This window comes from Oncorhynchus nerka, linkage group LG18 (genome assembly GCF_034236695.1).
Source record: "Oncorhynchus nerka isolate Pitt River linkage group LG18, Oner_Uvic_2.0, whole genome shotgun sequence".
NCBI classification, from domain to species: domain Eukaryota; kingdom Metazoa; phylum Chordata; class Actinopteri; order Salmoniformes; family Salmonidae; genus Oncorhynchus; species Oncorhynchus nerka.
The window spans coordinates 30,234,250-30,261,940 of NC_088413.1; the positions used below are offsets into that span (position 1 = coordinate 30,234,250).

Sequence of the window (27,691 nt, forward strand, 5' to 3'; positions counted from 1 at the left end):
ATTTAGCTCGTCTGGTAGGCTCGTGTCACTGGGCAGCTCGTGGCTGTGCGTCCCTTTGTAGTCTGTAATAGTTTGCAAGCCCTGCCACATAAGATGAGCATCGGAGCCGGTGTAGTACGATTCAATCGTAGCCCTGTATTGGCACTTTGCCTGTTTGATGGTTCGTCGGAGGGCATAGCAGGATTTCGTATGAGCTTATAAGAGTCCCGCACCTTGAAAGCGGCAGCTCTACCCTTTAAGCTCAGTACGAATGTTGCCTGTAATCCATGGCTTCTGGTCTTAAGCAGTACACTATTAAGGGAATAGGGTGCCATTTGGGACGCATCCCCCGGCCGTCGTGTGAAACTACATCCTTCTATCTTGTCATTTATTAGCCGGCTGTGAAGCATAAACCAAACCCACATGTCATTGTGTGTGTTAGATGCTTAGAGACGTTGGACGGGTTGGATGTTATGTTCCCCTCTCACCTGGTTTACTTGTGTGTGTGTGCGTGCATACATACATATATGCGCGTGTGTGTGTGTGCGCGTGTGTGTGTGTCTGACAGAAGAGCCATATTGTATTGACGACATGTACAACATACTTTCTCTTGTGGCTGAGCATGGAGCCTCAAGGCTTCATATCAGCCAGGCTCAAGTGCTATTTGTTCTCTGTTTCCTTTCAAATAGTTTCCGCCCGTTTGATTGAGCTTATCACGAACACAAGATGTGCAGGCTTTGCACTTTAGGGGTTATTCCATTGGTTCTTTGAGACAGCACAGCGCGTTGACGACCGGAGGAAACGGACGATCAATCTGTATCTGCATAGGAAGTAGTGTGACAGAGTGAAAGAGAGAAAAAGCAAGAAAGAAAGGGACTTGGCTGGCATCGTCTGGGGAGGGAGAGAGGGAGAGAGGGAGGGAGGGAGGGAGGGAGGGAGGGAGGGAGGGAATGAAGGGGAGAAGAAGGGAGGTAGAGAGTCACAGACAGAAATAAAATATGAGAGAGACAGGGATGGAGAAAGGGAAGGAGAGTTGGAGGGAGGGATGGAAAGAGAAAGAGGAGAGAAAAGAAAATAGATTAGCATAACGCAGTCACAACTGTTTATTCCAGCTCAAGGGGACTGACTGGAGCCCAGCCAGGTACACTGAGTCAATAGAAACAGACCTGACACACACACACACACACACAAGGATGTGAGATAGACACAAGCTAGCACAAACACACATACACGCTAGATTAGAATATTCCGTTTGAGAGGTATTCAGACACACGCTAGTATTGACACTTAGCGAGATTATGTAAAACACAAATCAGCATATGTATGTATGAGGATACTCACCGTCTACCTCTACACTGCATGGAGAAACACAGGTACAGACACATTATAGCTCTCGAGGACTTGAGGTTAATAGTCCTGCTGTGTGTGTACACACACAAAAGACCGACACACACATTCCCTCACAAAGATAGGAGTACACGCCAACACACACAGCACAACAGAAAACATTAGGCCCAAATCTCTCCTTCTGCTTTATTTGGACTGTCAGACTGCTAGCGAGGCGTTTTGTTTGATCTCCATAATTCAATTTTACAAGTGTCACGTTGTGTCACTTTTATGTGGCTCTGCTTCACGCACACGCACACACGCACGCACGCACGCACGCACGCACGCACGCACACACACACACACACACACACACACACACACAGGACCTGGTTGGGTTTAATCGTGGTTGTGGACTGTCTGTGGCACACAACCGTCCTGTAGCGGAGAAGAGGAGAAGAGGAAGAGCTGGAAACAGGCATGTCTGATACACCTCTGAGCTGTAATTGATTAAATGTCACCGGTCTCTTTAGGCGATTTGTTTTAATTTCTGTTCAAAAACCACGACTGTTTCTTCTTATACCTCAGTAGTCATTTTCTATCTCCTGTTCATCTCTCCAGGTGGGTGGTTCTGTGATGAAAATGTTTATCTCTTGATATATGCTCACAACAGCCGTTCATCAGGTAGGTTTTTTGACGAATTCATGAGATGCATCAATAAATGCTGAGCGAGTGTTGAATAGGACTCAAACATAATTCATTATTTAGAGTCTAAGACGTTGGGGGAGAGGTGAGTGCTAAGCTAACATATGACGTTGTTATGAGATGGTCATACTATGGATTTGAATTTTAGGACCCCTTTATGTATAAAAAAAAATACATCTAAATGATTTAAATCAACATTTTTGATTAAATGTTGATTTTGGCCTTTACCAATAAATCAGAAGGAACTAGGATTTGATCTGTCTGTCCTAAATCTAGGAGATATATTTTAAAGTAGATATATATATTTTTTTTTTACACTTACTTAACCCCTTTTTTTGGTTAGGCACAAATCTACCATCACACTTCATACAGCAAAACAGAACACCTTCGTGTTCATGGTCATTTCCCCTTTCCACGGTGGCGTCCCGGTAGTGTGTAGCCCAAATGATTTGGACGCTAAAACAAACAGAAATTGGCACATCAACGGTTCCCGGCTTCAGACGAGTCTCCTGACACATTCCGTAGAGTGGTCGTAGTAGTTTGGTCTGACAAACACCGCTCTGGGTCTGCCACCTTTCACCGCAGTTGCGGAAGGGCCACACTGGCGGATACGGTGGATTGAGCTGCATCTCTCTGGCTTAAAGTGACGGCTTTTGATGGGGATTTTTGTATTATGTAACTCAGATTTGACGCAGCAGTGCGTCGATCAACTCTAGGAGGTTAAACCATCAAACCTGGTGTGATTGGGTTTAAGTAGATGAACGCTGAGAACAGCATTGCCTAAACTCTGAGTTGGTTACCGTTCAACAACGAATCCATCAGCTTCCTGTTCTGGCGTTGAACCAAGCCAATGCTGTGTGGGGAGGGACTTTTCTCGCATTTAGCCCAGACGAAGTCGCTCTATTTCTCACAGAGGAATACTTGTCCCCCTCTTTGTCGTGTTTCGGCTACCATTTTAATGTTTCGCTAGCTTGGACAAGCCAGACTGAACGCCGTGCTCACAATGGCTTGATTCGAAATAGTTTAAGCAGGCTAGCCTTTAGCATCTCTGTCGAGAAACTCGTCTCTCTTTGTCTATGAAGTGTTGCTGATGAATCCGCCCTTGCTTGCGGAGGGAGACTGGGGTCAGTCCATCGTTAAAAAAAAGGCAAACGTAATGACTCTGCAGTCCTTTTCATTCTCCTCCCCAGTCACCTTAGATTTGGCAACAGGCCAGAGTCGATGGGTGGTGGGTGGTGCTCTTGTCCAGAAACTCTTAGTTTGTGACACCGGGAAGATTAAAGTGTTTTTCTTGAAAGGCTCAGACCGGCTAAGCTTGATGATGTTTGCGCCGACATGGACAGCCCATTCCAGAGGCCTGGTAGTGAAGCTTGGGCTTCTTTGGCTGGCCGTACTGCTCTGTTCTCTTCTTCTGTCTTTCTCTCCCCTTCTTTGTCTCTCTCTCTCTCTCTCCCCCTCTCTCTCTCTCTCCCTCTCTCTCTCTCCCTCTCTCTCTCTCTCTCTCCCTCTCTCTCTCTCTTTCTCTCTCTCTCTCTCTCTCTCTCTCTCTCTCTCTCCCCTTCGTTCTCTCTCTCTCTCTGTAGTTTAGATTCATATAACAACATGTTGACGGGGGTGATTCTGTCTGTTTGTCTGTTCATTGTCAGTCCACCCCTAACCCAGTTCTAATCAGCAACCTCAGCAACCTTTTAGTCTACATGTGGAGTAAATGGGCCGAGACCTTCAAGGCCCAATAGATCTCTTTCGCTTGGAAACGGCCACAGCCACAGTAGCATCTAGCCACGACTTTGATTGAATTGACTAATTAAGTCGTAAACACACACTTAGCAGTGATTTATCGATGCGTCTCACACTACATTGCGTAAACTGCCTGTGCTCCTGTGGGGGGGGACATTCTACATGGCTCATTTTAGAACCATTAGTTACCATGAGAAATCAGATCCCCAGAGCTATATAGGGGAGGACTGCTGAGTAAGGCTATACTGCTACTGAGAATAGAGGCACACATGCAGGCACGTTCAAACACACACACACAATATTTGATCAGATTATCATGTTCAAAGAAAGGGGCAACATTTTCCGTAGTGTTAAAGCACTTATTTAAAGCAAGTGGGACATTAATCAAAGAATAAATCTAATTGGCTGTATAACATATAACATATAGGCCTTTTTCCTCTCTCTCTCTCTAAATTCAATTCAATGGGTTTTATTGGCATGGGAAATACATGTTTACATTGCCAAAGCAAGTGAAATAGAGAATAAACAAAAGTAAAATAAACAATAACACATTTATAGTAAACATTACACTCACAAAAGTTCCAAAAGAATAAAGACATTTCAAATGTAGTATTATGTCTATATACATATCATGTCTCTCTCTCTCTCTCGCTCCCCTCTCTCTCTGTCACTCTCTCTCTCTCTCGCCCCCCCCCCCCTCTCTGTCACTCTCTCTCTCTCTCTCGCCCCCTCTCTCTCTCTCTCGCCCTCCCTCTCTCTCTCTCTCTCTGTCCCTCTCTCTCTCTTGCTGCCCCTCTCCCTCTCTCTCTCGCTGCCCCTCTCCCCCTCTCTCTCTCTCTCTTGCTGCCCCTCTCCCTCTCTCTCTCTCGCTGCCCCTCTCTCTCTTGCTGCCCCTCTCCCTCTCTCGCTGCCCCTCTCTCTCTCACTGCCCCTCTCTCTCTCTCCCCCCTCTCTCTGTGTTTTATTGACTATGCGTCTGGGCCTGCCAACTGGGATCTCTCACCGTCACTCTCCCTTGTCAGGTCAATCTTAGCTGGTACAAATGTAGAACTTTCTCTATTTGTGTGTGTGTGTGTGTGTGTGTGTGTGTGTGTGTGTGTGTGTGTGTGTGTGTGTGTGTGTGTGTGTGTGTGTGTGTGTATAGGCTACATTAGGAAACCCAGAACGGGGAAAACAATCATAACACAACCGTTAGACTAAAAAACATCTTAAAGACTATGATTCCAGTCCATAGGGGGAAGTAGACTAACAACAAAGACAAAAAGAACTGTGGGTTCTGACTGTATTGATGCATGATGTTTGCTCTTATTTCCCTGTAGGTTGTCACGACTGGAAGTTTTGTAGTTTGAAGCAATTTTAAGGAAATCAATATGGTATATAACACTGGGTCCCAACTGTAACCCACAAAGTTCCATGGTTCCTTAGAATGTACAGTACATGGCCAAAAGTATGTGGACACCCCTTCAAATGAGTGGATTCTGTTGTTTTAGCCACATCCGTTGCTGACAGGTGTAGACAAACATTGGCAGTAGAATGGCCAGTACTCAAGAGCTCAGTGATTTTTTTTTAACATGGCACTGTCATAGGATGCCACCTTTTGAACAAGTTAGTTGGTAAAACATCTGCCCTGCTAGAGCAGGTCAACTGTAAGTGTTGTTATTGTGAAGTGGAGTCTAGGAGCAACAACAGCTCAGCCGCGAAGTGGTAGGCCACACAAGCTTACAGAACGGGACCGCCGAGATGCTGAAGCGCATAGCTCGTAAAAATCATCTGTCCTCGGTTGCAACATCTAATGGAAAGCCTTCCCAGAAGCGTGGAGGCTGTTATAGCAGCAAAGGGGGGACCAATTCCGTATTAATGCCCATGATTTTGGAATGAGATGTTCGAGCTACTGCTCGGCCGTGAAATGGTAGGCCACACAAGCTCGAAAGACAGAACCGCCGAGTGCTGAACTGTTTGACGGGAGCTTCATGAAATGGGTTTCCATGGCCGAGCAGCCTTAGATCACCATGCGCAATGCCAAGCATCAGCTGGATGCTTGGCTCGTCGCCATTGGAGCAGTGGAAATGCATTATCTGGAGTGATGAATCAAGTTTCACCATCTGGCAGTCCGACGGACGAATCTGCGTTTGGCAGATGCCAGGAGAACGCTACCTGCCCCAATGCACAGTGCCAACTGTAAAGTTTGGTGGAGGATGAATAATGATCTGGGGCTGTGTCCCATGGTTCGGGCTAGGCGCCTTATTTCCAGTGAAGGGAAATCTTAACTACACAGCATTCAATGACATTCTAGACAATTCTGTGCGTCCAACTTTGTGGCAACAGTTTGGGGAAGGCCCTTTCCTGTTTCAGCAGGACAATGCCGCCGTGCACAAAGCGAGGTCCATACAGAAATGGTTTGTCGAGATTGGTGTGGAAAAGTTGACTGGCCTGCACAGAGCCCTGACCTCAACCCCATCAAACACGTTTGGGATGAATTGGAACGCAAACTGTGAGCCAGGCCTAATCGCCCAACATCAGTGCCGACCTCACTAATGCTTTTGTTGCTGAATGGAAGCAAGCCCCCCGCGGCAATGTTCCAACATCTAGTGGGACTGCCTTCCCAGAAGAGTGGAGGCTGTTATAGCAGCAAAGGGGGGACCAATTCCATAGTAAGGCCTATGATTTTGGAAGGAGTTGTTCGGTGCGCAAGTGTCCACATACTTTTGGCCATGTAGTGTGTAATTAGGCTGTGGGCCCCAGTCACTCCTTAGTCAAAACCCATAGTGGCTTCCTCGTTTACCTCGTCAGCGTCAAATAGGTAGGGGGTGTGACAGGAAGGAAGGGGACAACTAGGGGAAATACATCATAAGTGCATGTGGTGTTATATTCATTGTTTATTCATCTGGACATCATGTTTAGATTAAGGATATTTCTGGTTGACTGGATTACTGCAGGTATCTTTATCAGATAACCTCCCTCTTTCGTGAATTTACTTTCCTTTTGGTGGTTTTACTGACTGAGCTGAACTTAACAGGTAGGATCAATCTTGTATGGTTCTTTGCTGCTGGTTTGTGCTTATTTGGGGCGGGGGGGGGGGGGGGGGGGGGTAGGCATCTGGTCTTTAACTACAGCGTAATGTCACATACAGTACCTCCTCAGTCTAATGGATAACTCTCAATGTAACGACAGACCACTGCACCAGTCCTGTAGGGACATGTAATACAGCCAGGCGTGTGTGTGTGTGTGTGTGTGTGTGTGTGTGTGTGTGTGTGTGTGTGTGTGTGTGTGAGTGAGTGAGATGACAGACCAACATACTATACCTGTGGAGGGAGGTGATTATGGGTCTGGACACACAGGTTTATCTTCAGTTTATCATCAGGTTTAGGAAGAGGGAAGTTCTCAGAGGGGACCATATTTCTATATTGTAACGAAATTACTATTGAGTAAGGAGTAAGAATAAGGATTCAATAGATGTACTCCATGTCTACTGCATTGTCTATGGAGTTGATATTATTAGAATAGGATCAACTGAGAGAAATTAATAGCTAGAACCTTGGGACCACATCTCCATCTGTATCCTCTCACACAGAGGAGTCTATGAAGTCCATCCCACTGTAATGTTAGAGCCAAAATGGCCACCACTCCACAGACAGACCATGTCCACTTAACTTACAGTAGAGCAGATGAATGGCCACTGATCTCTGTTGGCTGAACATGAGAGTCTCTGAGGCTCTGTGTTCAGCCAGCTGAGTGAGTGATCTCAGTGGCAAACATTAGAGACAAAATGGCCACCACAGACATGCCAAGGACTCATCCTACAGTCCAGCTGCCCAGTTTCACTACTGTAATCCTGCATCTGTCATTTCCTTCTGACTGAGCTTAGGCCAGAGCTGGAGTTCTAGTCACACAGACGTTTCATAGAACTCCAGATACTGTTTTTATAGTACGTTGTCTGAGGTTGTGATTGATGGACTCATTGGTGGATTGATTTTATTTGAGACATGCCAGAATGTGTTAGTGCCCAGGGGATATCATATCAAAGCACTAAAACACGTTTCCCAATGTGGTTCTCAGTTGTAAAGAATCTCACATGATCATTACCTATGGACTTGCTCTGTTGACTGTGGATAACCATGTATGCATATTGGGCCCGATTCAGACTTAGGAAATGTACGCCTTTCCTTTGCACTTCTCAGTAGTTGGTGTTCAGACATTCCTTATTCAGGTGCGTAATGGGCTTTGCAGGCGTGGTTCCCTTGCGAGTGCTGAATAAATGTAAATCAACCGGTGAAAACCTTCCCACTTGCTGGCCAAAAGATTTTCTCATTTAATTAAAACTCTATCAGCATTTCAGTTAATTTATCTAAAACCATCCCTTTAAATTTGTTGTACTTTTAGTTTCAATTTTCTCGACAATCACTTGAATACTTTCAGAATATTAGGAATGAATGAATGAATGAAAGCCTACATTTTATTTATTTATTTGTATTTGATTTATTTAACCTTGTTTTAACTAGGCAAGTCAGTTAATTAAGAACAAATTAATATTTACAATGATGGCCTACCCGGCCAAACCCTAACCCGGACAACGCTGGGCCAATTGTGCGCCACCCAATGGGACTCCCAATCACGTCCGGTTTTGATACAACCTGGAATCGAACCAGGGTCTGTAGTGACGCCTCTAGCACCACCAATTGGTAGATTAAAAATAATCTGATCTTTTATATTATTTAGAGTTAGGAATGCATGAAATATATTGGTGAATCAAAAAGACAGTGGTTTGAACCATCCTGAAAGTTGCCATATTAAATTGTTCAAACCATTAATTTTGGATGTTGATAAAAGTGTACAATAGGAGTTGAACAGTAATCCTGTAAATCTACCCTAATAATCCTCACTAATCATGGACCGTCCACCAGGTTGGCTACATGTTCCAAAAAATGTACTGCTAGCAATCCTCAGGAAGAACTACAGGAAGGTGACAGAGGAAAGAAAGGTTGGGTTGGAGCGAGCGGTCGCATCTGCACTCGGTCCGCAGGTAGTATTACATTTCATTATAGTACAACGGTTTGATTTGTCTAATCTTAGCAATTTCTTCCTAGCTAGCTACACAGCCGTCTTTGTATCATAGATAATTGCGTAATTATCGTATTTCGTCGTCCTAACGCAGTCTACACTGCCCTGCAGCTAGCCAGCTAGCTAACGTCCACCGTTAGCTAGTCCACCGTCTACCGATTAGCAGCACAACTATTACACTCAACTGAACGACTTGATTAGTGTAGTGTTAGCTAGCTACATAGTTGTCTTTGCTGTCTTCGTACCCAAGATAATTGTGTAGTTTAGAGTGTGTAGTTTTATGTCGTCCTTAACATAGGAGACTCTGCTAGCTAGCCAACAGCTAGCCAACGTCTACCGAACAGAACTTCTGCACTCAACAATCCGGTCGCATTTCGCTTCGCTCCACAGGTAGTATCACATTTTTCATTTCATTTCATTACAGTACAACGGCTTGATTTGTTTGATCGTAGCTAGCTACATAGCTAGCTACATAGCCGTCTTTGTATCAAAGATAATTGTGTAGTCTAGAGCGATTTCCTAGGTTAGCTAGCCAGCTATTGTCGTTCTTTTAACGCAACGTAACGTAATCAACACTGCTAGCTAGCCAGCTAGCCCCGAATAGCAGCACAGTAGAAACTATTACACTCAACGGAACGACTTGATTAGTGTAGTGTCAACAACGCAGCCAATGCCAGCTAGCCTACTTAGTCAACAACGCAGCCTCTGCCAGCTAGCCTACTTCAGCAGTACTGTATCATTTTAATCATTTTAGTCAATAAGATTCTTGCTACGTAAGCTTAACTCTCTGAACACTCGTGACGTGTAGTCCACTTGTCATTCCAATCTCCTTTGCATTAGCGTAGCCTCTTGTGTAGCCTGTCAACTATGTGTCTGTCTATCCCTGTTCTCTCCTCTCTGCACAGACCATACAAACGCTCCACACCGCGTGGCCGCGGCCACCCTAATCTGGTGGTCCCAGCGCGCACGACCCACGTGGAGTTCCAGGTCTCCGGTAGCCTCTGGAACTGCCGATCTGCGGCCAACAAGGCAGAGTTCATCTCCGCCTATGTCTCCCTCCAGTCCCTCGACTTCTTGGCACTGACGGAAACATGGATCACCACAGACAACACTGCTACTCCTACTGCTCTCTCTTCGTCTGCCCACGTGTTCTCGCACACCCCGAGAGCTTCTGGTCAGCGGGGTGGTGGCACCGGGATCCTCATCTCTCCCAAGTGGTCATTCTCTCTTTCTCCCCTTACCCATCTGTCTATCGCCTCCTTTGAATTCCATGCTGTCACAGTTACCAGCCCTTTCAAGCTTAACATCCTTATCATTTATCGCCCTCCAGGTTCCCTCGGAGAGTTCATCAATGAGCTTGATGCCTTGATAAGCTCCTTTCCTGAGGACGGCTCACCTCTCACAGTTCTGGGCGACTTTAACCTCCCCACGCCTACCTTTGACTCATTCCTCTCTGCCTCCTTCTTTCCACTCCTCTCCTCTTTTGACCTCACCCTCTCACCTTCCCCCTACTCACAAGGCAGGAAATACGCTCGACCTCATCTTTACTAGATGCTGTTCTTCCACTAACCTCGTTGCAACTCCCCTCCAAGTCTCCGACCACTACCTTGTATCCTTCTCCCTCTCGCTCTCATCCAACACTTCCCACACTGCCCCTACTCGGATGGTATCGCGCCGTCCCAACCTTCGCTCTCTCTCCCCGCTACTCTCTCCTCTTCCATCCTATCATCTCTTCCCTCTGCTCAAACCTTCTCCAACCTATCTCCTGATTCTGCCTCCTCAACCCTCCTCTCCTCCCTTTCTGCATCCTTTGACTCTCTATGTCCCCTATCCTCCAGGCCGGCTCGGTCCTCCCCTCCCGCTCCGTGGCTCGACGACTCATTGCGAGCTCACAGAACAGGGCTCCGGGCAGCCGAGCGGAAATGGAGGAAAACTCGCCTCCCTGCGGACCTGACATCCTTTCACTCCCTCCTCTCTACATTTTCCTCTTCTCTCTCTGCTGCTAAAGCCACTTTCTACCACTCTAAATTCCAAGCATCTGCCTCTAACCCTAGGAAGCTCTTTGCAACCTTCTCCTCCCTCCTGAATCCTCCTCCCCCTCCCCCCCTCCTCCCTCTCTGCAGATGACTTCGTCAACCATTTTGAAAAGAAGGTCGACGACATCCGATCCTCGTTTGCTAAGTCAAACGACACCGCTGGTTCTGCTCACACTGCCCTACCCTGTGCTCTGACCTCTTTCTCCCCTCTCTCCAGATGAAATCTCGCGTCTTGTGACGGCCGGCCGCCCTACAACCTGCCCGCTTGACCCTATCCCCTCCTCTCTTCTCCAGACCATTTCCGGAGACCTCCTCCCTTACCTCACCTCGCTCATCAACTCATCCCTGACCGCTGGCTACGTCCCTTCCGTCTTCAAGAGAGCGAGAGTTGCACCCCTTCTGAAAAAACCTACACTCGATCCCTCCGATGTCAACAACTACAGACCAGTATCCCTTCTTTCTTTTCTCTCCAAAACTCTTGAACGTGCCGTCCTTGGCCAGCTCTCCCGCTATCTCTCTCAGAATGACCTTCTTGATCCAAATCAGTCAGGTTTCAAGACTAGTCATTCAACTGAGACTGCTCTTCTCTGTATCACGGAGGCGCTCCGCACTGCTAAAGCTAACTCTCTCTCCTCTGCTCTCATCCTTCTAGACCTATCGGCTGCCTTCGATACTGTGAACCATCAGATCCTCCTCTCCACCCTCTCCGAGTTGGGCATCTCCGGCGCGGCCCACGCTTGGATTGCATCCTACCTGACAGGTCGCTCCTACCAGGTGGCGTGGCGAGAATCCGTCTCCACACCACGTGCTCTCACCACTGGTGTCCCCCAGGGCTCTGTTCTAGGCCCTCTCCTATTCTCGCTATACACCAAGTCACTTGGCTCTGTCATAACCTCACATGGTCTCTCCTATCATTGCTATGCAGACGACACACAATTAATCTTCTCCTTTCCCCTTCTGATGACCAGGTGGCGAATCGCATCTCTGCATGTCTGGCAGACATATCCGTGTGGATGACGGATCACCACCTCAAGCTGAACCTCGGCAAGACGGAGCTGCTCTTCCTCCCGGGGAAGGACTGCCCGTTCCATGATCTCGCCATCACGGTTGACAACTCCATTGTGTCCTCCTCCCAGAGCGCTAAGAACCTTGGCGTGATCCTGGACAACACCCTGTCGTTCTCAACTAACATCAAGGCGGTGGCCCGTTCCTGTAGGTTCATGCTCTACAACATCCGCAGAGTACGACCCTGCCTCACACAGGAAGCGGCGCAGGTCCTAATCCAGGCACTTGTCATCTCCCGTCTGGATTACTGCAACTCGCTGTTGGCTGGGCTCCCTGCCTGTGCCATTAAACCCCTACAACTCATCCAGAACGCCGCAGCCCGTCTGGTGTTCAACCTTCCCAAGTTCTCTCACGTCACCCCGCTCCTCCGCTCCCTCCACTGGCTTCCAGTTGAAGCTCGCATCCGCTACAAGACCATGGTGCTTGCCTACGGAGCTGTGAGGGGAACGGCACCTCAGTACCTCCAGGCTCTGATCAGGCCCTACACCCAAACAAGGGCACTGCGTTCATCCACCTCTGGCCTGCTCGCCTCCCTACCACTGAGGAAGTACAGTTCCCGCTCAGCCCAGTCAAAACTGTTCGCTGCTCTGGCCCCCCAATGGTGGAACAAACTCCCTCACGACGCCAGGACAGCGGAGTCAATCACCACCTTCCGGAGACACCTGAAACCCCACCTCTTTAAGGAATACCTAGGATAGGATAAAGTAATCCCCCTCACCCCCCCCCCTGAAAAGATTTAGATGCACTACTGTTCCACTGGAGGTCATAAGGTGAATGCACCAATTTGTAAGTCGCTCTGGATAAGAGCGTCTGCTAAATGACTTAAATGTAAATGTAAATGTAATGTAAACTGACTACAGGTGGAGTCGGACGTTTACATACACCTTCGCCAAATAGATTTAAACACAGTTTTTCACAGTTCCTGACATTTCATCCTAGTAAAAAGTCCCTGTTTTAGGTCAGTTAGGATCACCACTTTATTTTAAGAATGTGAAAGGTCAGAATAATAGTAGAGAATGATTTATTTCCGCTTTTTTTTCTTTCATCACATTCCCAGTGAGTCAGAAGTTTACATACACTCAATTAGTATTTGGTAGCATTGCCTTTAAATTGTTTAACTTGGGTCAAACGTTTCGGGTAGCCTTCCACAAGCTTCCCACAATAAGTTGGGTGAATTTTGGCCCATTCCTCCTGATAGAGCTGGTGTAACAGTCAGGTTTATAGGCCTCCTTGCTCGCACACGCTTTTCAGTTCTGCCCACAAATTTTCCATGAGATTGAGGTCAGGGCTTTGTGATGGCCACTCCAATACCTTGACTTTGTTGTCCTTAAGCCATTTTGCCACAACTTTGGAAGTATGATTGGGGTCATTGTCCACTTGGAAGATCCATTTGTGACCAAGCTTTAAATTCCTGACTGATGTCTTGAGATGTTGCTTCAATATATCCACATAATTTTCATGACTCATGATGCCATCTATTTTGTGAAGTGCACCAGTCCCTCCTGCAGAAAAGCACCCCCACAACCTGATGCTGCCACCCCCGTGCTTCACGGTTGGGATGGTGTTCTTCGGCTTGCAAGCCTCCCCCTTTTTCCTCCAAACATAACAATGGTCATTATGACCAAACAGTTCTATTTTTGTGTCATCAGACCAGAGGACATTTCTCCAAAAAGTACGATCATTGTCCCCATGTGCAGTTGAAAACCATAGTCTGGCTTTTTTATGGTGCTTTTGGAGCAGTGGCTTCTTCCTTGCTGAGTGGCTTTTCAGTTTGTCAATATAGGACTCGTTTTACTGTGAATATAGATAATTTTGTACCTGTTTCCTCCAGCATCTTCACAGGGTCCTTTGCTGTTGTTCTGGGACTGATTTGCACTTTTCGCACCAAAGTACGTTCATCTCTAGGAGACAGAACGTGTCTCCTTCCTGAGCGGTATGACGGCTGCGTGGGCCCATGGTGTTTATTCTTGCGTACTATTGTTTGTACAGATGAACGTGGTACCTTCAGGCATTTGGAAATTGCTCCCAAGGATGAACCAGACTTGTGGAGGTCTACAATTTTCTTCTGAAGTCTTGGCTGATTTCTTTTGATTTTCCCATGATGTCAAGCAAAGAGGCACTGAGTTTGAAGGTAGGCCTTGAAATACATCCACAGGTTCACCTCCAATTGATTCAAATGATGTCAATAAGCCTAACAGAAGCTTCTCAAGCCATGACATCATTTTCTGGAATTTTCCAAGCTGTTTAAAGGCACAGTCAATTTAGTGCATGTAAACTTCTGACCCACTGGAATTGTGATACAGTGAAATAATCTGTATGTAAACAATTGTTGGAAAAATTATTTGTCATGCACAAAGTAGATGTCCTAACCGACTTGCCAAAACCATAGTCTGTTAACTAGAAATTTGTGGAGCGGTTGAAAAACGAGTTTTAATGATTCCAACCTAAGTGTATGTAGGCTTCCGACATCAAATGTATGTAATGGACTGATACAAAATGTAAGGAAACTAAAGTGACAGTTATACATGTATGTGTGGAAAAACTGACGGTGGCTACAGATAGTGGCTAATATTTAACACAGTACAAATTGTAAAATATACAGTAAAGAGTCCTGGCACATAAGTAAAACAGTCTGGAAATCGTAAATCAACTCTGTAGGTTTGGCACTATACTGTCATCTGAACAGAAGCCTACAGCTTGGGATTCCAAATGTCATCCGTGCAAGTTATAGGGCCAGCATTTCCTTAAGTCACTGTGGAAAAGGTGATATGTTGATATGCTTCAGTTTGCTGCCATGTGACTGGTTTTACATTTTTCTCCAGTGATCATAAGGTAAAATAGATCTTCAACAACCGTCGTTTATATTTACAATCCCCTTATCCAAAAGGCTTACTCATTTACCTAGCTCTTATCGATAAATCAGTAACAGTGCATGGAGAATGGTGCTATTTCTATTGGGGAATATGAAGTAGATGTTGTTTCACTAGGAACTGACAGGTTTCTTGACCTTATTCATAATGTCGTTGTGCGTAAAGGTGGTAGAATTGATTATGGAATCAAGTCAAGGTCAGAATAGCGCGTATCTGTAGACACACCTCTGCCACAAAATCATACAATATCTTTGACATCCACCCCAAATGAATAGTGGGTGTATAGCATGCTATTCTCATGCTTAAATCCAAGGTCAGAATACGTGTCATGAGAAAACGGAATCCCGTCCCATTCACGTATGAATTCCACCCATGATGCACATTCATGCTGGATTGGCACTGGCACCTCATGTAGATGCCTTTCATACCAACATCACAGCACGGACTCTCCGGGTATTTTCAGCATCACTCATCTAGCCTCTGGCAGGTGACAGTGTGAATTAGCCACATCATGGACTGTAGCTAACGGTGACCGTATCACGTACTCTCAGTCCGTGCAGCATCTGTAAAGCGTAGTTTGTCGCAATTAAATCACTAACATATTCTGAATTGGATAGTCAAATAGTAAATGTACATACATGTTTCCTCTTCCAACTGCAGCCGGTTATTTTAGCTATTCATGATGTAGCACAGGATAAACAAACTAGTACGTCACATCGCTTTCCATACAAAATGGCTGCAGTCTTCCCTTTAACAAACTGTTGACATTGATCATCCGTCCAAGTTTCTCTGATAGCTTTTCCTCGTCCCATCACTCTGCATCGTCACGCGTCTGAGAGAGAGGGGGAGAAGACGGGAGAGAAGGACAGGTTGGCTGATTAATCAAAAACGGACTCTAGTCGTCGACTACCGCCGCTTCCTCTGAACGCAAAGATCAGTCGGAAATCTAGAAGTCAGAAGGAAATGTCTCCGTTTGTGATGATGCTCCTGAGTCAAAACCTTTCCAAGAGTTTTGAGTCAATCAGAAAGGACCTTCTGTAAAACACTGCCAAATATTGCATCACAACTAAGAAGCTACGAAAGCAGCAAAGATATTTATTGTCGTCTTGAATGAAGCCATACTGTAGCCTATGTACTGAAGCTAACTCTAGTCTTCTATTGTATAGTGCATGGTGATGACACATCGTATTTGCCTTCAAACTAGAATCTCCACTTGAAATTAGCTCAGTAAGCCTCTATCCTTTTTAGGCTGTGTGAGAGAGGGAAGATGTTTGTGAAGAGTGCTGCAACAGCGAGATGTATGAGTTTGTCAGTGATCATGGTAGCTGTATTCGGTCATAGAGCTGCTAGGGGAGCAATTTAAACTCCCGAGCCCCCTGCCGCTGTCCAGCTGTCCAGATGAATTGCAATGGACAGGACCATAGAGAGACTGGCTGGAGAGGAGTAATGACGAATGGACACAGACGCACACTGCATATGTCCAGACCCAGACTCACTATTAAACCCAGAGAGGTGAGAGACCGCAGATTGGTATGAAAGACAACAGCTTGTCTTTTCAGTCAGTTCCCACTGGGCACAGATATCAGTTCCAGGTCTAGTTTTGATTTGGTTGAGGAGTCAACTAACGTGAATTCCATGTGAAATCAACATGTCATTGTATTTAGGTTGAACATTTTTTTCTTTTAAGTTAAAAAAATAGAAATGCCCATACGGTAATGACTTTTTGCAAATCCAATCAGTTTTCCACATTGATTCAATGTCATCACATTGATTTTTGGGGCTGAAATAACATGGAAACAACGTTGGTTCACCTGTTATTTTCCTAGTGGGGTTGTACTGATACGGGAGGAACAAAATGAATGCCTTTTGGCCCAGCAAACCACAAGAAGAATGATATACCCAGACACATGTCCCACTGGGCAGAGACATCAATTCAACATCTATTCCACATTGGTTCCACGTAACTTAATTGAAATTACGTGGAAACACTGTTGATTCAACCAGTGTGTTATGCCTGATTCACATAAGTCCGACCCGAACTGTTCTGGCTGGGCTGGCTCTGATATTTTCTCTTCACATTGTCCTTGTCCTGGTGGATGTGTAACCAGGCCAACACCGTACAGCACGGCACAGTTCAGCTTGGGTTGGCTTAGTAGTATTAAACAGTATTACTCTGTTATAGGAATACTAAATGGCTCATTTTAATGGAGCCTTCACAAAAGAATTGTGCCCAGTTTTCAAGGTCTAATGCAAATGACTAATGTTTAGGTTTAGTGTCGGTACAGTGTGTACTGTGTGTTCTCAGTGGAAGAAGAAGTTGTTCCTCCGAGCGTTTTTGTCAGAGCTTTTTGTCAAAGCTGTGTCTTAATGTCGGATTAGAAAAAGAACCGCCACTCAGGGCAGGTTCTGTGCCAAAATGTCTGATATCTCCCAAACGGGTTTTAGGCTTCCAGCTTTCAATGAGGTGCAGAGGAGTTTTGGCTTCAAGTGAAGAGTAAGAGAGAGGGATGGGGGGGGGGGGGGGAGAAAGAGAGTGGGACAGAAAAAATATCTAGAGAGAGAAATAGAAAAGAGATTGAGTGCAGATTATATAAACTCCCATAGGGACACTACTGCATAATGGGGACATTTAAACCCCTGTTGCATCTATATTTCACTGGGTTATTGGGTGACTGTTTCTATAATAATAATTATATACTGACTGTATACAGTCTAAAAATCTACACACCCGAGAGCAAGAAAGGAGACGGCTATTCATTTTTTCTTCCATTTTTTTCTCAATGACTATCTGGTTTTAAACTGTCAATCAAAGTCACTACACTAAGAGGAAGAGGATGCCAAGATACACATTCTTAACTTTCCTCTTCCATTCTTTTCTCTGTGTCTATCTGGGCCCGTATTCATAAACCGTCTCAGTGGGAGTGCTGATCTAGGATCAGTGTTTGTCTTTTAGATCATAATGAATACGTTTATATGGACAGGAGAGGACCTGATCCTAGATCGTTACTCTTCTAGAGACGTTTTATGAGTGCAGACCCTGTTTTTTTAATCAGTCAGTCACAGACACTATAAAAGGATGCCAAGCAACACAGTCTGAAAGCTAGGGAGACTGTTAGGAATGTTATTTTAGTGTTTTGTTTTGTCGTCCCTGCTAGTTCTCGTGATGGCGACAATACCTTATGTCTACATTGTGTTCAAACCAACATCAGTACAACCCCGCAGATCTAGGCCTAACTATCCCAATCCAATAAAACATTACCCACTGGGCACGCCACGTCATTTCGACGTGGATACTTGGGTAGTATTTGGTTGAGACGTTGATCAATGAGATTACAACCGATATTCATCCACTCAAAAAGACAGCCAAAAGTTAGTTGAATTTCCATTGTGTTATCACCATGTTTTCAACCATCTAAAAAGCAACCAATTCCAGTGGACTTTTTTTCCTTGATTTTTGGTTTCGTTGTCACCCAAATGTCTGTTTCTGCGCTTTCAACCATTTAAAAACACAGCGAATACAACGTCAGGTATTTTGTCCATTTATCACTGTGATAACAGAAAAAAATGACCTGGATTGTAGTTGAGATTGCAGTTAAAGTACATGGCACAGTTTATTACAGCAATTGTGGCTATGGAACCCTGACTTGTTCACCGGACGTGCTACCTGTTCACCCAGACCTGCTGTTTTCAACTCTCTAGAGACAGCAGGAGTGGTAGAGATACTCTTAATGATCAGCTATGAAATGCCAACTGACATTTACTCCTGAGGTGCTGACTTGCTGCACCCTCAACAACTACTGTGATTATTATTATTTGACCATGCTGGTCATTTATGAACATTTGAACATCTTGGCCATGTTCTGTTATAATCTCCACCCGGCACAGCCAGAAGAGGACTGGCCACCCCTCATAACCTGGTTCCTCTCTAGGTTTCTTCCTAGGTTTTGGCCTTTCTAGGGAGTTTTTCCTAGCCACCGTGCTTCTACACCTGCATTGCTTGCTGTTTGGGGTTTTAGGCTGGGTTTCTGTACAGCACTTTGAGATATCAGCTGATGTAAGAAGGGCTTTATAAATACATTTGATTTGATAAGCTACCTCCAACCATAAGCTACCTCCAACGTCTTTTAGAGAATTTGGCAGTACGTTCAACCGGCCTCACAACCGCAGACCACATGTAACCACACCAGCCCAGGACCTCCACATCCGACTCCTTTACCTGCGGGATCGTCTGGGACCAGCCACCCGGACAGCTGATAATTGATGTTGGATTCACATCTCCATCTCAACCAAAAATCTAAGTTAAAGAATAGGAATAAATTAAATCAAATGCACTTTAGATAAAGTTTGATTTAATTATATTCATTAGCTTAGATTTTTGGTTAAAATGGAGACGTGAATCCAACCTATCAATGATTAATTTGTAGACAAACTGGAATTAAAGCCAGACTAAGTCAGTGGCACAGATGGAACTATCCAAGCTGAATATTCATCTCCTTTAAATGTTGCTATTTGGTTGTGTTGACAGCCAAACACAATTCAACATCCCTAAATATCATTACATTTGAAATCCACCAGAGCTTGTAACCTTAGGCTCTGGTTAACCTACCCTTGAGAATGACTTCGATAGCAACAGTGGATATATTTCATTTTTAAGTGGAGATCGCTCAACAATCATTCTGACGATAGCACATTGGTTATAGTCAGTATATATAGCTAAGCAGGGCTGGGATTGGTTAAAATCCTGGATGGGAGATCAAATGGTAGTTAGCTGTACATGGACCAATTCTCCAGTCGGAGGTCTTGCAAAGCCTATAGTCTTGACGATCTGACATTGTTTTAACGGTTTAGCTCTATTGAAATCTGGTTACCATGATCCTGTGTTTGAAATTTCCCCCTAAAAAAATGTAATAATCATGTTGATGAATTCTTTCACAATCCAACGTATTTTCCACGTAGATTCTACATCACAATATGTTGCAAAATTATGTTAAAACAACATTGATTCAACCAGTGGATCGATCGGGGCCAGTTTCCCAGACACAGATTTTGGCTAGTCCTGGACAAAAAAAATATGCTCAATGGGAAATCTTAATTGAAATAGCTATTTAGACGTACATTTAGGCTTATTCTGTGTCAAGGAAACTGGCACATACAGAACTACTTGGTTTACCAGACCAATATACCTTGTGTTTTTCAGAGGTTTAGTAATGATAATGGTTTGGAGAGGTGTACCTGCCTAATGATGATAATGATATGGTCATCAAGAAGCACTTTATCCAAAAGCGATTTTAAAGTTGATCAATTCAAGCAATTTCACCATCTGGACCTGACAGTAGTGATTAAGACTTTATTTTCATTTTAGTTTATGAATTCACACTAATGAGAGAAACAGCTGAAAAAAAGAATGTTTTTTCCCCCTTCTATTAGCTTAAACGTACGTGAACTGTCTCCAAATAACCCCCCATCTTCAAAAGACACTACATAAAATGAAATATGTATATCAAGGAGTTGTCTACAAAAATGATCAACTATTAAGTGCGGTACTATTGACTTAAATTCATCTTTGAGAAGGCCAAGCGCTGCTTGGTTCTTTAATCCAAATGTCACAGCAGAAAGATAAGCAGAGTCCCAATGAGCCAGGGTACGCACATTAGCAGGATAGCATCCTGAGTGTTCCAAGCAAGACACACACACACACAAACACATGGACACACACACCGCACATTAGCAGGATAGCATCCTGAGTCTGCCAAAAGATTACCAGCAGTCCTCCTGGGCCAAGCTTTTGAACCCTCTCATTTCCTGATGTCGGCTTAGAGCGAGCCTGTGTGTTTTCCATCTTACTTAGCACCTAATTTACCAGCTTCCTTCTCGTGTGTCTCCATCCTGCAGTAATAAAGCAACTCATGTACTTGCTTCTAAGCCCATGGCAATATTCAATCTGCATGAAGTTTTCTGGCCGGGTCAGTTGTCAAGCTATCCTGAGGGACGATCTCTTTAAGGACATTTCAAGGTGACCCTTAACTGTAACCCTCTGAAGGTCACTCCGGGGTTAGGACGTGGTGACACCAAGGCGTCTTATACACTGTGGACTCTGTGGACTGAGTGACAGAAAAGGCCGTGAGACTGACAGGTTTTTGAAAAGTCTTCTACAGTTGGCCTTCAGTCAGGCATATGTCAGGATTCTACATGGGGGGAACACTTTGAATTGAACAGGATTTCACCCAACACCTCCAGACTGACCACCAGATAAACGGTGACGGTGTAGTGTACTACAGTTTTGCCACAGTGGGAATGTGTGTGGCGTCCCCGGGTCTCCTCCCCTGAGGCGTGTTTTGAGAAAGTCCGATCAAATTGCAGCTGACGCTCTTTTCATCTTCTAAATGAAAGCAGAAATGAGTGAAACAACAAAGGTTTGGGAAACAAGCCATTCCAATTCAGAGCTCCAAAACTCAGACTGGCTCTCTTCCTCTTTTAACAGCTCCTCTGTAGGAATTGACCAGGAAGGAAGGAATATAACAACAAACGCCCACCCTGCCTAACAACAAGACGACAGCCAGGCGGGCGAGGAGGAAGTTAACGAAGGGCGGCTCGGCCAATAATTGGCGACTGTCACGATGCGATAAGTGGGAGATTGTGGAGCGTGTGTGTTCATTCTCGCTGTAAATGGCATTGTGAAAAGCTTCTCTCATCGCAAACTTCGCTGTGCATAAACTGTATCACCAGAACCCTCAAGATTCCATCCCCATTGAATAACATTGGAAAAGAAGTCAGCGAGCATTGCTCCGTCCCAAAGAAAATAGAAACGCTATTTAGCTTGACGTTGTACTGGAACCCACTGTGTATGCATAGGCTATTACTCATTTGGGAGATGGACCAAACATAATGTGAAGAATTGGGCTTTATTTCCCCCTTTACTGGTGCATGGTGTAACTATTAACTGTGCCCTGTGTGCATCCCAAATGGTACCCTATTCCCTATATAGTGCACTACTTTTGACCAGAGCCTTATGGACACTGGTCAAAAGTAGTGCACTATAAAGTGATTGAGGTGGTATTTGGGACGCAGAGTCTGTCTGTACATTTATGCTTGATTCCTTGGTTGTCGGGTGTCATCACCCCTCTCTGTCTTATACACTGTGGACAGACTGACAGACAAGATGCGTGAGACTGACAGGTTTTTATAAGTATTATACAGTAGGCCCCATTGGAGGCTGCTGAGGGGAGGACGGCTCATAATAATGGCTGGAATGGCGTGTAATGGAATGGTATCAAACACATGAAAAGCATGTGTTTGATACCATTTCATTCACTCCATTCAGGGCATTATTATGAGCTGTCCTCCCCTCAGCAGCCTCCACTGGTAGGCCTTTAGTCAGCCACATGTCAGGATTCTACATAGGGGAACAAAATGTATTTTAACAGGATTTCACCCAACACCTCCAGACTGTATAGCCACAGTGGGAATTCCTGTGCTGTTTCCCCCTGAGGGGTGTTTAGAAAATGCCAGATAAAATGCAGTTGACTCTCTTTTCATCTTCTCAATGAAAACAGAAATGTGTGAGATAACAAAGACTTGGACACAAGCCATTCCACTTCAGAGCTATAGCTTTCCCCTTGTCGGAACAGATCCTCCATATGAACTGAAGGAACAAATACAACAAAACGCACACCCTGCCTAACAGCAAGACAGCCAGGCGGGCCAGGAGGACGTTAATGAAGTGCCGCTCGGCGGCGAGCCCAATAATTGGCGGCGAGCGCGATGCAATAAGTGGGAGATTCTGCCGCCGTAAATGACCTTTGTGCGTGCGTGCGTGCGTAGATGCGCGCGGCGTGCATGGGTGTGTGCATTCTCGGTGTGAATGGCACCGGGGAAAACTTATTTCACCACTATGAACTACGTTGTGCATAAACTGTATCACCAGAACCCTCAAGATTCCATCCCCATTGAATAACATTGGAAAAGAAGTCAGCGAGCATTGCTCCCTCCCAAAGAAAATAGAAACGCTATTTAGCTTGACGTTGTACTGGAACCCACTGTGTATGCATAGGCTATTACTCATTTGGGAGATGGACCAAACATAATGTGAAGAATTGGGCTTTATTTCCCCCTTTACTGGTGCATGGTGTAACTATTAACTGTGCCCTGTGTGCGTCCCAAATGGTAACCTATTCCCTATATAGTACACTACTTTTGACCTTTTGAAGGAGTTTGAGCTTCTGTAGTGCAGGAGAGGTTAAGGGAGGACATAATAAATCACACACACACACACACACATCAGAAAGATGTGTGTCAGAAAGAGTCAGGAGTGTGTGTTTGTGTGCACTCTTTAGCAGATGTGTGTGTGTATGTATGAGAGTGTATTTAGGAGTTACTAATTTAGCCCATGGCCAGCTCAGTCTTTCATTAGTGAAACGAAACACACACACACACATCACTGTTTCTGACCAGCTCCCACAGCAATTAGAGAAGCTCCCCGGACAACCCAGAACGGTGTGTGTGTGTGTGCGTTTAGCAGAGCAGGAAATCCAAAAGCCCAGACCTCGGGGCTCTGCTGGCCCACTGTGACACATCCTGATTCCTACAACCTGTTAACACAGAAGGGATACATAGATAGCTCTTCTCTCTCTCTCCGTCTCTCTGTTTCTTTTGACTGATTTCCCTTCCTCTCGCTTTCTTTCGCTCTCTCTTTTTCCGTAACTCTATCTAATTTCCTTTCCTATTAGCTGAAACAACACTCTCTTCCCCTCTCCTCGATTACCAATAATGAATGACATGTTGATGCAGCGAGAAGGAAATGAACACTTGTTAAATTGAACACGGACTATTAAAGGAAGGCAACTCTTTCTTCTTGTGTGTGTGCGTGCATTGTGCGTGGAAGAGCTCCTTGAACCTCTCCACAACATTGTTTTCTTGAGATAAGATGTTATCCCGGGAATATTGATGGGTAAACAATATTATTCCCATTTGGGAGCGTTGAGACCCAATTTTTACACAGGCACCGTGACAGGACAGCTCTGTGAATAGTCAATTACACATCTGCTCAGGTAGAGAGAGCAAAGTGTTTGATAGATTTAGCCTGTGAGATATCATTAGGACCCCACAGAAGGACGGATCTCATCATGTCTCTCATTCATCTCTATTCATTTCCTGAGTATTAGATGGAGTCGGCTGTCTACTACCGGTGGGAATAGGTTTGTAACGCAGGGGGGATATTCTACAACAGCGATGTTGACGTCCCACTGACACCAACCATGCATTCATCTGTTCTCTGACCATGAACACAAACTAAGATGTCTTCCAGCGTGTCTTCTGTGTTGCTCCCCAAAATGCCTGATTGACATCTACAGAACCGTGAAGGACCTTCCTGTCTCTCTGTCTGATTGCCGTGCATTCAAATTCAAATTCCACTTCCACAACCACCCAGGATTTGTCAGCTAGCTAGGCGACTGGCATGACCCTCCCTGTCAGAGAGAAGCAGTAGCAGGTTGACTTCAACCAATCACATGCGTTTTCCTTCAGGGCAGAGCTGCTTCCAGAACATGATTCGTCCCAAAAAATGTCAACCTGCGAAGCAGTAGAGTTATTTCTGCAGCGGTTATTAATCTAACACACTGACGTAATGGGAAGAGACAAGTGTGTAATGATTATTATTTGGCCACACTCTCCTGTCCTGTCTTTCAGCAGAGGAGACAGCTATGGAATGTGTCACAAATTGCCCGTCCGTCCTAGTCGGAGTGTAGAGAGACGCTGCTGGAGCGAGTTGTTGTTTTGGAGGGCGGTGGATGGGTCTTTGCATTTGTGCGTATGTGTCTGCTACAGATTCCCTGGATCATCTTTTCCTCTCCTTTCCCTACACTCTTTGAAAAAAACAATTGCTGTCTAGAACCTAAGGGTTCTTTGGCTGTCCCCGTATGATAACCCTTTTTGGTTCCAGGTAGGACCCTATTGGGTTCCATGTAAAACCCTTTCCCCAGAGGGTGAATAGATGGGTAAATAGATAATAGCTGGGTTAATAGATGGTTGAATAGATTAATATATGGGTAAATAGATCATAGCTGGGTAAATAGATCATAGCTGGGTAAATAGATAATAAATGGGTAAAGAGATAATAGCTGGGTAAATAGATAATAAATGGGTAAAGAGATAATAGCTGGGTAAATAGATAATATATGGGTATATAGATAATAAATGGGTAAATAGATAATAGCTGGGTAAATAGATAATAGCTGGGTAAATAGATAATAGATGGGTAAATATATAATAAATGGGTAAATAGATAATAGCTGGGTAAATAGATAATAGATGGGTAAATAGATAATAGATGGGTAAATAGATAATAGATGGGTAAATATATAATAAATGGGTAAATAGATAATAGCTGGGTAAATAGATAATAGATGGGTAAATAGATAATAGATGGGTAAATAGATAATAGCTGGGTAAATAGATAATACATGGGTAAATATATAATAAATGGGTAAATAGATAATAGCTGGGTAAATAGATAATACATGGGTAAATATATAATAAATGGGTAAATAGATAATAGCTGGGTAAATAGATAATAGATGGGTAAATAGATAATAGATGGGTAAATAGATAATAGCTGGGTAAATAGATAATACATGGGTAAATATATAATAAATTGGTAAATAGATAATAGCTGGGTAAATAGATAATAGCTGGGTAAATAGATAATAGATGGGTAAATAGATAATAGATGGGTAAATAGATAATAGATGGGTATATATATAATAGATGGGTATATAGATAATAGATGGGTATATAGATAATAAATGGGTAAATAGATAATAGCTGGGTAAATAGATAATAGCTGGGTAAATAGATAATAGCTGGGTAAATAGATAATAAATGGGTAAATAGATAATAGCTGGGTAAATAGATAAGATGAGTATATAGATAATAGATGGGTATATAGATAATAGATGGATATATAGATACTAGATGGGTAAATATATAATAGATGGGTAAATAGATAATAGATGGGTAAATAGATAATAGCTGGGTAAATATATAATAGCTGGGTAAATAGATAATAAATGGGTAAATAGATAATAGATGGGTAAATAGATAATATATGGGTATATAGATAATAGATGGGTATATAGATAATAGATGGGTATATAGATAATAGATGGGTAAATAGATCATAGCTGGGTAAATAGATCATAGCTGGGTAAATAGATAATAAATGGGTAAAGAGATAATAAATGGGTAAAGAGATAATAGCTGGGTAAATAGATCATAGCTGGGTAAATAGATAATAAATGGGTAAATAGATAATAAATGGGTAAAGAGATAATACATGGGTAAAGAGATAATAGCTGGGTAAATAGATAATAGCTGGGTAAATAGATAATAGATGGGTATATAGATAATAGATGGGTAAATAGATAATAGATGGGTGAATAGATAATAGATGGGTGAATAGATAATATATGGGTAAATGGATGAATAGATACATAAATAGATGGGTAAATAGATAATAGTTGGGTAAACAGATAATAGATGGGTAAATAGATAATAGATGGGTAAATGGATGAATAGATACATAAATAGATGGGTAAATAGATAATAGTTGGGTAAATAGATGAATAGATACATAAATAGATGGGTAAATAGATAATAGTTGGGTAAACAGATAATAGATGGGTAAATAGATAATAGATGGGTAAATAGATAATAGATGGGTAAATGGATGAATAGATACATAAATAGATGGGTAAATAGATAATAGTTGGGTAAACAGATAATAGATGGGTAAATAGATAATAGTTGGGTAAACAGATAATAGATGGGTAAACAGATAATAGATGGGTAAATAGATAATAGATGGGTAAATAGATAATAGATGGGTAAATGGATGAATAGATACATAAATAGATGGGTAAATAGATAATAGTTGGGTAAATAGATGAATAGATACATAAATAGATGGGTAAATAGATAATAGATGGGTAAATAGATGAATAGATACATGAATAGATGGGTAAACAGATAATAGATGGGTAAATAGATAATAGATGGGTAAATAGATAATAGATGAATAGATACATAAATAGATGGGTGCATAGATAAGGAGAGTGTGAATGTTTGGCAGATGAAAAAGGTTTACATTGCAGTTAGATGAGGTTTTACCCGTTTGAAATGGAATTAAGATAAGAAGACCGTGGGAAAAAGTCAATGACTAAACATAAGTTGAAACTCATCTCTTTGTTCTATATTCAAATCGGCTAAACAGAATACATGTGATGTTTAAATATAGTCCGTTTTCATTATTAAGCTGTACTAAAACTATCTTTGAAATTAAACGTAAAACTACAAAAACATATTTGACACATTCAGCTGAAGATGTATTTTGTTTCTAGCCATGTTCAGTACACTTCATCTGCCGTAGTGTAAATCAATTTCAAGGTGAGCAAATCGTCTCACAAACTATCCGCGTTTGTGCTCTCGTGTGTTGACATACAGTGGAGTGAATATTAAAACAGACGGCTGTTAATTAAAAAAAAAAAAAAGAATCTTCGTCTTCTGTCGATCTCCACCCAAATCCCTTATTTCCGCTGTTCGTAATCAAAGATAGTATTTCCAGCAGTGAACTATTTGTGCTCGTTTCCCACTAGGGAAAAGCAGATGGGGTATGGTGCATCGGGATCAGTAATATGCTATTTCCCAGAAATCCACTTCACATCCCGTAACGGGCCCAGCTGTCATTTTTTTCGTGATGTATCACGTCTTGTAGCCATTTGTGGATGATCTGTTCTTTCTAATCAGAGGCTTCGGTGGTGATCTGTAGTCAGCGAATGCAATCAAAGGCCTGTTAAGGTACCTTTTGTTGATTGCGTGTGCGTGCTTGCTTGCATGTTTTTCCATCAACAGCTTCTGTTACAC

At 43.6% G+C, this 27,691-nt stretch overlaps 1 protein-coding gene across 1 annotated transcript in view; it reads right to left on the reverse strand.

Annotated features, from left to right (window-relative positions):
- Positions 1-13,847: 13,847 nt before the first annotated feature.
- LOC115145624 (deoxycytidylate deaminase-like) overlaps positions 13,848-27,691 on the reverse strand; it is a 77,050-nt gene continuing 63,206 nt past the window's right edge. Inside the window, exon 8 of the mRNA XM_029687135.2 lies at positions 13,848-15,608. Within this exon, the coding sequence (XP_029542995.1) occupies positions 15,548-15,608 (61 nt within the window). The 3' untranslated portion in view covers positions 13,848-15,547. The remainder of the gene's footprint in view (positions 15,609-27,691) is intronic.